General features: G+C 60.9%; 2 protein-coding genes across 2 annotated transcripts; both read right to left on the minus strand.

Moving 5' to 3' along the window:
• Positions 1 to 1,693: 1,693 nt before the first annotated feature.
• On the minus strand, positions 1,694 to 5,417 carry LOC118245578 (HEPACAM family member 2-like). Its single transcript, XM_035541901.2, has 6 exons — positions 5,211 to 5,417; positions 4,349 to 4,678; positions 3,958 to 4,227; positions 3,662 to 3,721; positions 3,017 to 3,065; positions 1,694 to 1,978 (listed from the first exon to the last, which is right to left on the minus strand). The coding sequence occupies exons 1-6, from the start codon at positions 5,281 to 5,283 to the stop codon at positions 1,975 to 1,977; spliced, it is 786 nt and encodes a 261-aa protein (XP_035397794.1). The 5' UTR covers positions 5,284 to 5,417; the 3' UTR covers positions 1,694 to 1,974.
• Positions 5,418 to 6,921: 1,504 nt separating this feature from the next.
• Positions 6,922 to 10,622, minus strand: LOC118245577 (40S ribosomal protein S4). The gene is made up of 7 exons (XM_035541900.2): positions 10,559 to 10,622; positions 10,280 to 10,357; positions 9,518 to 9,698; positions 9,206 to 9,303; positions 8,302 to 8,473; positions 7,477 to 7,634; positions 6,922 to 7,082 (listed from the first exon to the last, which is right to left on the minus strand). Exons 1-7 carry the CDS (start codon positions 10,559 to 10,561, stop codon positions 6,981 to 6,983), a joined length of 792 nt encoding a protein of 263 aa, XP_035397793.1. The 5' UTR covers positions 10,562 to 10,622; the 3' UTR covers positions 6,922 to 6,980.
• Positions 10,623 to 12,100: the final 1,478 nt, after the last annotated feature.

A 12,100-nucleotide genomic window follows, 5' to 3' on the forward strand; every position in this document is an offset into this window, starting at 1 on the left:
TGCACGCTCCATTGCCCTGTCTGGGCCTTGACCGTTACCATTGTTGGTGTTGGCACCCTGTCCTTTTGTGAGCCCCAGAGCATCATATCTGTTGCACAGGGGCACCTCAGGGGCAAGGGGGAGATGCCTCACTCTGCTCCGAGCAGAGACGAGGCTCCAGCCTCCCTTGTCATGCGAGTCCATCGGTTCTGATGGCTTGGGGCTGGAAGCCACTTTACCACTCCCCTTGCCAGGACTTAAGACAGGGCTGCTCAGCCCACACCAGCTCATGACACCTTGCTAGTCAACTTAACAAGTCCAAAAAAAAAAAAAAAAAAAAGACCTAAGTGACCTAAGTGCCAGGCTTATGGACTCTTTTGAGGGGTCTGGTCCAGCTGCCTCAATTGTAATGCATTGCTGCTATTGATTGGCATAGAAGACGGCATGAGAGCAATACTGACCAGGTCGATGAGGTTTTGGTATGAAAGGCTTGTGTATTGTTTGGCTTCCAGCAGAGCTTCTGAGGGTATTTCCTTCCTGCACTGCTTCCTTGCTGTTTCCTTGGCGTTATCTCTTTTTCGGGTGTCTTTCTGCCTAGAACCGTGGTGCCATCAGACCTGACAGCTCCATTACACTACGGGAGGGATTTTTTATATAAATTTAAAAGCACCTGTGACCTAGCCTGAGCTGATTTCCCTTGCACAGGCACTTAGCTGACCTTGTAGTCATACCACAGCTGTCAGTGGTCTCCATATTTGTGGGTTGAAGTGTTTTAGGTGGAGCTGAAGGTCCTTTTTTGTCCCTCTGGTATCAGCTGAGAAACGTGTTCATATATGAAAATAAAATAAATAAGTAAACAACCTACCTTAGGTCACCTTTTTCTTCGCTTTGCTAGAGCCGCTCCAAGACAAGGATTTCATTTGGATCCTCTGTTTGTGTCCCCACTGTGTCTCCTCAAGCAGAGGATGGCTCAGTGCTATTTGGGCCCCAGCTCTGGGGCCAGATCCTGCCTTGGCCAGCTCTGGACCAGGTTTCTCGAGGGGGTGGGGGGCCAGGGCAGACTGCATTAAAGACCAAACTAAAGCTAAGCAGTGCCCTGGATTGCAACAGATCCCGTCCCAAGGGAAAGCGCATCCCCAGGGCAAGGAAAGCCCCTGTCCCAGCCAGGCCAGAGCACAGCTTGCCAAGATGCCTCCTCCAGGCCAGGGCAGGAGCTCGTGGGGCCAGGACCCAGGCGCTGACAACGGCACAGCCTCGTGGCACTTGAGAGAAGAGCAGAAAAGCTTTTCTGCTTGCAGAGCTCGGTTAGCCCCCGCCCGGGACGCACCAAGCCGTGGTGCTCGGAGGTGCCCGCAGCACCCTCCCGGTGAGGTTACGTGGTCCGAGAGAGGACAGGGGCAGCACGCGTCCCCTTACAGGGGTGCCGGGGGGGCTCTGCAGGCCAACAAGGGCAGCCAGCGGTGGGAAAAGCACCGTCAGAGGCAGCAGAACTAAACCAGGTAAGGAACCAAGATATTTCTGGCTGGATAGGACAAGGGGGAATGGCTTAATACCATAATAATATTAAAAATAATTAATACCTTAAATTTTGTCATCATCCCCCCGATTCCCCACCTGATGCTCCAGCTGCCCCTCCTGCCCACACATCCCTACCCTGCTGTGGGTTTTGGTACCACACGGGGCTTATGTCCCATAGCCACAGACCACGGCAATATAACAGGGATAACATCTACGCTTTTATTTGTAGCACGAGACATGAAAAAATACACTTTCCCCGAATGATTTATGGACAACACTCAAAACAGTTCGAAAATATATTTTTTTCTGTAACATTTGGCTTCCCTGAACACTTGCAAGCATAGCAATCACTCCCACCATGGGACATGATTTTACCCTCTCCTGGATGCACTTCCGCTCTCGAGAGAGAGTATCTCCATAGGGATAATGCTGAGGACAATGAAACCTCTGGCTTTTCCAGTGCTAAATTCTCAGAAATTACCTGAAAATCACAAACAGAAGATAAAAAAACAACTGCAGGAACAGAACAGCAAAGAACGCACAGCCCGAAGCCCCCCATCTCTCTCCTTGAAGCTCACGACAGGACCCCAGCTCCGCGGCTCGCAGCCAGGAGAGGTCCCCAAGCCACCAGCACAGAGGAGCGAGCGCCTGGTGGCTGGGCACCGGGCCCCAAAACCCCATTCGACCTGCAGAGGTGCTGGGGATGGGCTCAGCCGGCTGGGACTGCCCCACAGCAAGGAACAAGCCGACGAGAAAGGCGCTTCGGAGCAGAGGCGGGCACGGGAGCATCCCCACATCTCCCCCACAGAGCACGAAGCCGTCCTCTGCCGCGTGCATCCTCCACCTCTCACCCACCCCGGGAGCCCTGCTCCAGCCTGCCAGGGCGACTCATGCAGGCAGTGGCAGTGCTGAGAAGTTCTGCACGCGGGCTCTGCTCCAGATTTTAGGAGCTCCCTTGGCAAACACATCTCTAGGGTGACTTATCTGGGCACTGGCCCTACCAGACAACCCGGAGCTGTTATTTTTGACTCGGGATGGGGTTTCCTGTCCTTGGGGCACCGTGTCCCGGTCCTTGCCCTCCTTCAGTTAACACCCTGCTGCTTGCACGAGTCACCTGAGAGTGAGCAAGCCTCAGGAAGACTGCAAAACCACAAATTTCCCAGAAACCTCTCAAGCAGTGTGGGGAATTTAAAACAAACAAAAAACAACAACTATATAAACATTAAGGAGCACATTTCAGGTCTGCACATCATCCCCATCTGCTCCACCCCAGAGGCTGCTGCAGCTATGAACCAATCTGGAAAACTTTACTGGAAGCCAGCGTCTGAGCCGCAGAGGTGCTTTGGGGAAGCTGTGTGTTCCTCCTCTGGGAGAGACCCTGCTCTGCTCGGAGAGCACAGCCTGACTTTTGGGCTGCTTCTGCAGCAGGAGACACCAGGAATGACTCTGGGCCAGCCCAGGAAAAGTTCTGGCATCCCTCAACACCCAGGCACAGCACACGGGGATGAAGGCACCTTACCTAGAGCGATCGTCTCGGCTGCTCCTCAACCTGCACCAGACAAAGATCCCTGAGGACAAACATTGCCTCTGTTAAACACCCCAGGGATGAAGATGCTCAACACATAGCAACACTCAGGCAAGGAGCCTCAAGCCTGGAGGCTTTTTCACCACCCGCACAGAGATTCCTACTTTAAGCCACCAGATTCTCTCCTTGGGCCCCAACTTGGGTGCCTCCCTGCTTTTTTTTTTTTTTTTTTTTTTCCCTCCCAGTTTGTAGCCAGCAATCTGAGAAGTCAAATTGCTGTCATCCTGGAGATGGATGGGCTTGGAAAAAGCGCTCCAAACAAGGAAGAGAAGCGAGGCCACAGGGCAAGGATGCACGCTTGTCTTCTGCGGGCAGAAAACCCCAGCGGGCTACACTGGGGGGCAAAACTGCTCCCACCACAGCAGGGATGCGAGGGCTCAAGCAGCGTCCATGGGACCGACCCAGGCAAGGACAGTGAGAGGATCTGCCTCCTGCTCTGTGCGCGGGAGGCCTGCTCAGCACGACCTCTGCTCCCGAGGCTGGGGCAGGGAGGCAAGGCAGCGCGCGGTGCCTGCCACGGTGCCCACCGGCAGTGCAGCAGAGCCCAAAAAGCCAGGGGAAGCTGGTCCCAGCACTCACCTGCCAGCAAGCCGATGCTAACGAACACCAGGATGATGGGTAAAAACGCCTTGTCGTTGCCTGAAAAACAAACAATTCCCAGAATTTTGTCCCCATGAAGAAAAAAATCCTGCCACCGGGCAGTCTGGTACAGGGACATGAGGACACGAGTCCTCCATGAAGCTCTGCTGTTCCCACGCCTCGTCTCAGGCAGTGCTGGGAAGCCACGAGACCCCAGCGAATGGGGCCAGAGTGAACGTTTTGGGGCCATTTCCCAGTTTTCCATTCCCGTGCACGGGGAAGGAAGCCCCACTTACTGTGGACGCGCAGCAGGAAGGAGGTTTCGTTCTGGCTGACCGCGTTGCTGACTATGCACGTGTAGTAGCCGGTGTCGTTCATCAAGGCTCGGTGGATCTCCAGCGTGTTGTTGTGGACGAAGTGGAGGCCATTGCTCTCCATCAGCAGCTCCCCGTTCCTCTTCCACCAGTACAAGTCCACCTGCCCCTCCAGCACGTTGCAGAAAAGCTTGGTGTCGCCTCCCACCTCCACCAATGAGTTGCCCAGGATTTCTGGCTCGGAGAGCGGCTCTGCACAGAGATGGAGCACCCGTCAGCACTGACACCCCCGCGTCGAGGGTGCCAGGACCCGGGCACCACCCTGGGCAGCAGCTCAAGCTCTCTGGCTGCGGCGCAGGGTTTTGGCACGCACCGACCACGCGCAGCTCGAACCAGCCCGTGGCCTCCGACTCGGAGCGGAAGCGGTAGAGCCCCCCGTCCCACCACCGCAGCACCATCTGCAGCGAGAAGTCCATCTCGTTGAAGCTCACGCGGCCCTCGTAGATGCCGGAGATCTCGGCCGACTTGTTGGGAACGTACGTGGCGATGACCGCCTTGCGCGGGCCGGATTCGTACTCCCAGGACGCCGTTGTGCCGGCTGCCGGCGGCTCGACGCTGAAGAGCACGGTGCAGCCGCTGGCTGAGACGAGGACCTCGGACGCCGGCTTGAGGTCAGCAGAGTAGCACGGGAAGAGCGTGCGGGCTGGAAGGGAGAAACGCAGCGCGGGGCTAGCGGGACGCACCGGCATCCAGCAGGCAGCTGGGCAGGGAGAGCAGCCCTGGCTCGGCTCCCGCGCAAGAGGAGGGGGGGGACGCGATTATTTCGGGGGGGCTTGCGGCGGGGCTTTAAGCAGTGCCACGGAGAAGCAGGAGGCTGCGGAGGAGCTGCCTTCATCTCCCTGAAAACCTGCGCTGCTTCGCTTCGCAGCCGGCTTCCGCCTGAGGAGTTTCCATGCATGGGTACGGCTGCGAGAGCTGCCTGCTCCTGGCCCTGCTCTACCAGGGGGGTCTTGGAAGCAAAGGAGCCCCCAGGGAGCTGCGGTCGGAGCCAGGGCAGCCCCCTCCCAACCGCCCATTTGCTCCCCGAAACGTTTTGAAAGTTGTTATCGAGGCTGTGAGCACGCAGCAGGGGCTTTGGGGTGGAAAAAGCAGCCGGGACGAGCGCGCTGGTGGCGGGGGGAGCCTGCACCGCCCAGCCCACCACGACCACCACCGCCCCCAGCCCCAGGACTTGCCTGTGAGGGCCAGGCCGGCCGCTGGGCCTCCCCTGGCGGAGGCCAGGAGGACGAGGAGGGGAAGGGCGAGCATGGCAGACCCGGGGCGCAGCGCGGCCTGCGGCGGGGCTGGGGCTGGGACCGGGACCAGCACCGGGTGCCACCGCCTCCTGTCGCCGTCACTCAGGCCCCGACACGCGGCTGGGCTCGGCCCGGGGCACCAGGACACCGGGCATGGCACGCCCCGCGAGGCCGGGGGTTGTGGGGTGCAGCAGCCTCGGGGCGCCCAGGAGCTCTGCGACTGCAAAAGCAGCCCAGGCTCTATATAACGTCGTATGCCTTACAGATCTTTCTCACAGACCATTATTTATCTGCACGAACCAAGCCCGTGTTCTGCTCCACACCTTCCAAAGGGGGTGAGCCCCGGAGCCCCCTGCTCCACCTTCTCGGGAGACCACCGTGGCCGTGCTCACCCAGGCTTTGGTGGCCCCCTCGGGCTCTGCTCCCTCAGGGAGCTGAAGGTCCGTGAGCTGGTGACGGGTGGCACAACAGAAGAGGCGAAGCCACATCTCCTCCAGCCCTGCTGCCCAGGCTGAAGCTCTGCATGTGAAGAGCTCCGACGTCTTAAGGCATTGCGGCCCCCCAATACCTCAATTCCCCCAAAAGGTGCACCAGCTTCTCCCAGCACACCAGGTTCTCCTGGCACATTTTCCCCCGCTAAACACCTTGCAGGAAATCAGAGCTATAGAAATAACCAAGTGTAACCTGCTGCGAACCAGGGAGAGGTGAAAGCAGAGATGGGGGTCTAAGAGAGACCTTCACAGCCAGCCCTGGGTTCCAGTCAGGGCTGCAGGACCAGCATTCGGTGTTTTTTCCATCTCCATTTCTCATGCCCCCAGTGTTGGGGGGTGCAGGGAGAGCAGGGTCCATCCAGTGCCGAGCATCCACCCCCCTGCGGGGCAGGCGAGGCAGGGTGGAGGGGTGTGGAGGGCACAGAAAGACACGGGGAGGGTCCTGGGGTGATGGAAAAAAAGTACAGAGAGCTCCAAAAGGAGAGCCCCACTGCGCATTCTGCAGCGCACAGCACTGAACACCCCTGCGATCAAGTGTTTTCCCATTGCCCCAGCCCACCAGAGGGATGCAGGGAAGGTGGGCTGGAGGCAGCGTGTAGAGGGGACTTGAGGTGTCAGGCAGGAACCTCTCAGCCTCACCTCGTCCTTCCCGCTCCATCAGGGCTGAGCCTGGCCCACGTGGGAAAAGGGAAGAAACAAGCACAGGAGCCAAGGAAGGGCACCTACTCCAGTTCAGAGAACTGGGGCTGAATAAATCAGTTGGAGGAAACAAGGAGGAATGGTTGCCCGATAAAAGCCTTAAAAGGGAGGGCTCCCAGCTTGTAGAGTTGTCCAGGGGAGGGGAAGCAAGCCGGCAGAACCCAGGAGCTCAGCTACGGCCGATAAAGAGACAACCCCTGGACTGTAAGCCCAGCACAGGAGGTTTTGAGGCCGGAGGGGCTGAGCATGGGGAAGGTGGAAGAGCCCAGAGGCAACAGAAGGGGCTCGAGGCCGTCCTGGTCCCCCAGCCCACCGCTGTGCTCCGGCCCCACAGCCACGAGGACGCTCCTGCAGCCAGCGCTGCCCAGCCTCCGGCACCCCCAGCCTCACGACATCCCCGTCCCGGCTGAGCGCACGCTCTGTCCCCCAGCCGCGGCCTGGGCCACACCAGCAGCAGCCAGTTTGGTAGTTAATGTTTAATTGGACATCCTGGAAGGACCGCAGCTGGCCAAGCCGCAGGTTACCCGCTGCTCTGTTTGGCCGCCAGTCTCTTGTCTCTCTCTTCAGCGATGGTCAGCCGGATGCCCTTTCCACGGGGCAGGGAGATCCACGGCTTGTTGCCCTGAAGCAAAGGAGAAGCCACGTCACACCGAGAAGCACAGACTGCAGCAAGAGCCGGCCCCCGCCCGAGCCAGGCCACGTGCACGTGGCGACGGCATTCGCCCAGCAGGAGACCCCGAGGAAGCTGTTGTGTACTGTCAGCCCCTTCCTTCCACATCCCGCGGGGCTCCCTCCTGAAAACATCCCCACCCCTTCCGAGTTTATTGCCGCTTTCCCTTCCCAGAGCGGTCAGCCTGAAGCTGTCAGAACCACGGGAACAGAGCGGGAGCTTCACTCTGTGTGCACCAAGCGTGGGAAGAAGCAGCCTACAGGTGACACCCACGACTCCTGGCTTCAGCCCACAGCCCCCCAAAACAGGAGAGGACCCACCCACCTTCGGCCCGTGCTCGCTTTACCTTGCCAATAACAAAAATGTTTGAGAGCCTGGTGGCAAAGCTGTTGCCATTGGCGTCCTTCACGTGAACCACGTCAAACGAGCCGGGGTGTCTCTCCCGGTTGGTGATCACCCCGATACGGCCCAAGTTGGCACCACCGGTCACCATGCACAGGTTACCTAGGGCGGGGGGAGACGGGTGTGACAAGAGCTCGTGCGAGGTGCTGAGCTGCAGCCCTTCTGTTGGGAGGAGAAGGGCAGGGACAGAGCCGCACAGCCCACGGGGCAGCCAGCAGAGCCCCCAGGCACATCACGACATCCCACGCCAACATCCCACAGGAACCGTGGCACGCCTCGAGGAGCCCAACGGCTCTGTGGTCCCACATTCCCCAACGCATTCCCTGCGCAACACGTTCCCCATATCCTTCCCGCTCTTGCCGGGGAGGCTTTCCCATGCTGCTTGTGCCTGAAGCCTTCCCCCCACCGCCTGTTTTTAAAGCGGCGAGCAGGGAATCTTCCTGCGGCTGCCCAGGGAGCTTTCCTCTTTCCTCTCACAGCCCCACCAGTGCCAGCCTCAAGCATCCTCTCTGCCAGCCCCACCGGCTCCTTCCACCTGGCGCCTGCTTTCTCTGGGCGTTGCTCAGAGTGCCTACAGCCAAACACCTCCTGCTGCCCTGACACGGGAGGAATCCCTGCTCCTGCTGGATATGCCCGAGAGAAACCGCCCCCTTCACAAGGCTGCTGCCTATCTGCTTCAGGTCAAAGACCCCTGGACAGCTGTGTTTAACTTTCACAGTGCTCTTCGCTCTCCAAGAGCCCAGTGTTTTGCAGGGAATTCGAGACCCACCTGTGTCAAACTTGATGAAGTCCGTGATCTTTCCAGTCTCCAGGTCAATCTGGATTGTGTCGTTCACCTTGATGAGGGGGTCCGGGTAGCGGATGGTGCGGGCATCATGGGTCACCAGGTGAGGGATTCCTTTGGTGCCCACGAAGATCTTCCTCACCTTGCACAGCTTGTACTGCAAACAAAACCCAGCGCTGCTCAGATGAGGCACCCCAGCCTTCAGCCTCCCTACAAATGCTGCCTGCATTTTCTTACAAAAGCTTGTGCCCAGGCATTTTTCCTCATTTCTCCCTGAAGCCTGTGGCCACACAGTAGAGGCTGCCTTCTCCCAGACCCACGAGAGACCCGTATCCCTCCTCCAGAGCTTTCTGGCTTCCTTTAACCTCGGCTCCAGCCAGCCTGGGTCAGCACCATGTGGTAGCCAAAGGTAAAAGCACATCAGAAGGGACAGAGAGGCCCCACAAGCACGCCGTGGCCAGGCAGGCAGCTCTCCCCTCAGCATCACCACATGCCTGCGCCCCGTGCCCTATGGGAGAAGCTGTGTGAGGGAGCACAGATGCACCTTGCTGCATGGCACCTTCAGGCAGCCCCGAGACCCCTGTGCTCTGCCCCTTCAGCTACCACAAGCGAAGCTCCCGGTGAAGGTAACGCCGCCCGTGCCGACAGCCATCACAGCAAGCACCAGAGCACGCACCTGCAGACCCGTCTGGGAGCTGCCCTCGCGGCACCAGCAGGTTTCCCCCCGCAAAGACTTCGTGCCCCAACCCAGAAGGCCCTGATCCTCTCAAGGGTGGCAAGGACTCGGTGCTCAGAGCCGCCAGCTCCTGTTCAGGAGATGCCAGGGAGGAAGCACTGCCCCAGGAACACCTGGCTGGGCCCGCGCTGGCGCCAAGCCGAAGCCCCTCACCTTGGCCTCTTCAGCTGTGATGCGGTGAACAGCAAACCGGCCCTTGGTATCATACACCAAGCGGAAGTGCTCGCCCGTCTTCTCGATGCTGATGACATCTGATTTCAGAGAGAGGTAGAAAGAAACAGCAGCTGTTAGCGGCTAAGTTACCCAACACTCGCTCAGCACAAAGCTCACGTTTAAATAGACCTGAAGACGGCTGAATGACGCTCACTGTCACCAGAAAAACACCATGCCCCCAAATCCTGACAGCCTCACAGGACATTTCCCCCACCACGGCCTGAGGCACCTGCCCCGGCCCTCCCCACTCACCCATGAAGCCCGCAGGGTAGGTGATGTCCGTGCGAACTTTGCCGTCGATCTTGATGAACCTCTGCATGCAAATCTTCTTCACCTCGTCGCCGGTCAGGGCGTACTTCAGCCTGTTCCTCAGGAAGATGATGAGCGGGAGGCACTCCCTCAGCTTGTGAGGGCCCGTCGACGGACGGGGCGCCTGCAGGCGGAGAGGAGCCTTCGGCAGGGCGCAGGGGCTGAGGAGGGGAGCCCCAGGAGGGAAGTCCCAGGAAGGGAGCCCCAGCACCCCGATGGCTCTCGCAGTGACACCTGAGGGCACCCGCGGGGAGCCTGCGAGCTAAGCGGGCTGCGGGAGGGTTTTCCTGGCACGCGCAGCCTCGTAGGGTACTCCCCTCAGTGACAGACCCATCACAGAACCATTAGGGTTGGAAAAGCCCTCCAAGATCATCTGGTCCAACCATCCCCTACCACCAATGTCACCGCCCAGCCACGTCCCCAAGCACCACGTCCAACCTTTCCCTGAGCACCCCCAGGGACGGTGACGCCACCACCTCCCTGGGCAACCCGTCCCAACGCCTGACCGCCCTTTCTGAGAGGAAATGTCTCCTCGCTTCCCAACCCGAGCCTCCCCGGCACAACCTGAGGCCGGTCCCTCAGTCCTACCACCACTTACCTGTGGCAAGAGGCCGCCCCCCGCTCCCCCCACCCCCCTTCCAGGCACCACGGGGCCTCCCCCCAGCCTGGGCCTCCCCACCCCGCGCCCCCCGGCCCCGCACTCACGAAGACGCCGGTCAGCTTGTCCAGCATCCAGTGCTTCGGCGCCGCCACACGCTTCAGGTGCTTCTTGGGGCCGCGGGCCTGCGGGCGGGACGCGCCGGGGACGCCTCAGCTCGGGGCGCCTCAGCCCGGACCCCTCCCCATCCCCCTCCCCCCCCCGCAGCCCCGCCGCCATGCCCCCGGCTCCCGCCCCCCTCCCCGTGCCCCCCGTGGCGGCGGGGGCGGCCCCGGGCCGCGGATGGGGGCGGATGGCGGCGGGGAGCGGCGGCGCCGCGGACTCACCATGGCTGCGCTCGGGCGGGAAAGGGGCGGGGATGGCGGCGGAGGGGCGGATGGGAGGGGGAGCGGCCGCGGCGGTGCCGCCTCCCTGAGGGGCGACCCCTGGCGGCGCGGAGGGCCCCGGGGGCTGCTCGGGGCCGCCAGCGGTTGTCGGGGGGCGTCCCCCGGGCGGCCCCGAGCCCTCCCGCAGCACCGGGACCGGCGGGGGCACTGCCTGCGCTGGGCGGCAGCGAGGCCTCCCGGTGCCCCGTGTGCCTGTCGTCCCCGGGGGGGACGCCAGGTGCCCTCCCCAAACAAGATGGGACCCCCCATCTGCCCCCCATCCAGGCTGCGACCTCCCATATCCCTTCCCTATCCAAACTAGGACCCCCCACACACCCTCCCCCAAAAAGCTGGGACCCCCATGTCCCCCGCATCTAGGCTGGGATCCCCCCATGTCCCCCCCATCCCGGCTGGGACCCCTCATGTGTCCCCCATCTATGCTTGGACCCACCCCATGCATCTTCCCCCAAAAAAGCTGGGACCCCCCCGTCTCCCTCATCCAGGCTGGGATCCTCCCATGCACTCCCCATCTAGCCTGGGACCCTCCCCATGTGCCCCCATCCAGGCTGCAGCCCCCCCACGTGCCCCCCATCCAGGCTGCGACCTCCCATGCCCCTTCCCCGTCCATGCTTGAACCCCTTGAATGCCCTCTCCAAAACAGCTGGGACCCTCGATGTCCCCCTCATCCAGGCTGGGACCCCCCACATCCCCTCCCCATCTAGACTGGGACCCCCCATGTGCTCCCCATCTCTGCTGGGACCCCCCATGCACTTTCCCCACCCATACTTGGACCTCCCCTGGAACCCTCCCCAAAAAAGCTGGGACCCCCCCCCGTGTCCCCCTCATCCAGGCTGGGACCCTCATGTCCCCCCCATCCAGGCTGCGACCTCCCATGTCCCCTCCCCATCTAGGCTAGGAGCCCCCCATGTGCTCCCCATCTCAGCTGGGACCCCCCATGTCCCCCATCTATACTTGGACCCCCCCAAGCATCCTCCCCCCAAAAAGCTGGGACCCCCCATGTCCCCCCCAACCATGCTGGGACCCCCCACGCCTCCCCCTATATAGGGTGGTGGGCAAGAAGGGGGTCAGTTGGTGCCAGCGCTGGCATGGGTGACACTGGCCAGGTGCCTGGAGGGGGACCCGACCGCAGGGAGGTCCCGGGGGGGACAGCCTGGCTGGGTGGGGGTACCACATCCCTGCTCCGCACCCAAACCCCCCTCAGAGCCCCAGCGTTTGACACTCGGATTCTTTTTCCTGATTTGTTTTCCAATTGCATCCCCGCAGCCAGCAAGGGGGAGCCAGGCGATAACAGCTCCTGCTTAAACCCATTTTTTCTATTAAAAGGACCAAATCTCACAGAGTACCAGCAGGCCGGCTCGAAGGGGGCGATGCAGGCGTCAGCATCCAGCCATCCATCCCTGCCGGAGTTCCTGCTCTTTGTAGCAGTGAAAAAACAAGAGACCAAAACAAAAGGCCAGCCGCCTAGGAGCCCCTCCATCGTGC

This window comes from Cygnus atratus, chromosome 13 (assembly GCF_013377495.2).
Source record: "Cygnus atratus isolate AKBS03 ecotype Queensland, Australia chromosome 13, CAtr_DNAZoo_HiC_assembly, whole genome shotgun sequence".
In the NCBI taxonomy this organism is placed as follows: domain Eukaryota; kingdom Metazoa; phylum Chordata; class Aves; order Anseriformes; family Anatidae; genus Cygnus; species Cygnus atratus.

Coding starts and splice junctions, on each gene's coding strand:
- LOC118245577 (XM_035541900.2), bottom strand. Junction 9,304..9,517: donor CTACCCTGCGGGCTTCATGG/GTGAGTGGGGAG, acceptor CTCTGAAATCAG/ATGTCATCAGCATCGAGAAG. Junction 7,635..8,301: donor CTTCATCAAGTTTGACACAG/GTGGGTCTCGAA, acceptor CCCCCGCCCTAG/GTAACCTGTGCATGGTGACC.
- LOC118245578 (XM_035541901.2), bottom strand. CDS start 5,283: ATGCTCGCCCTTCCCCTCCTCGTCCTCCTGGCCTCCGCCAGGGGAGGC. Junction 4,679..5,210: donor GGCCGGCCTGGCCCTCACAG/GCAAGTCCTGGG, acceptor TCTCCCTTCCAG/CCCGCACGCTCTTCCCGTGC. Junction 4,228..4,348: donor GTTCGAGCTGCGCGTGGTCG/GTGCGTGCCAAA, acceptor ATCTCTGTGCAG/AGCCGCTCTCCGAGCCAGAA.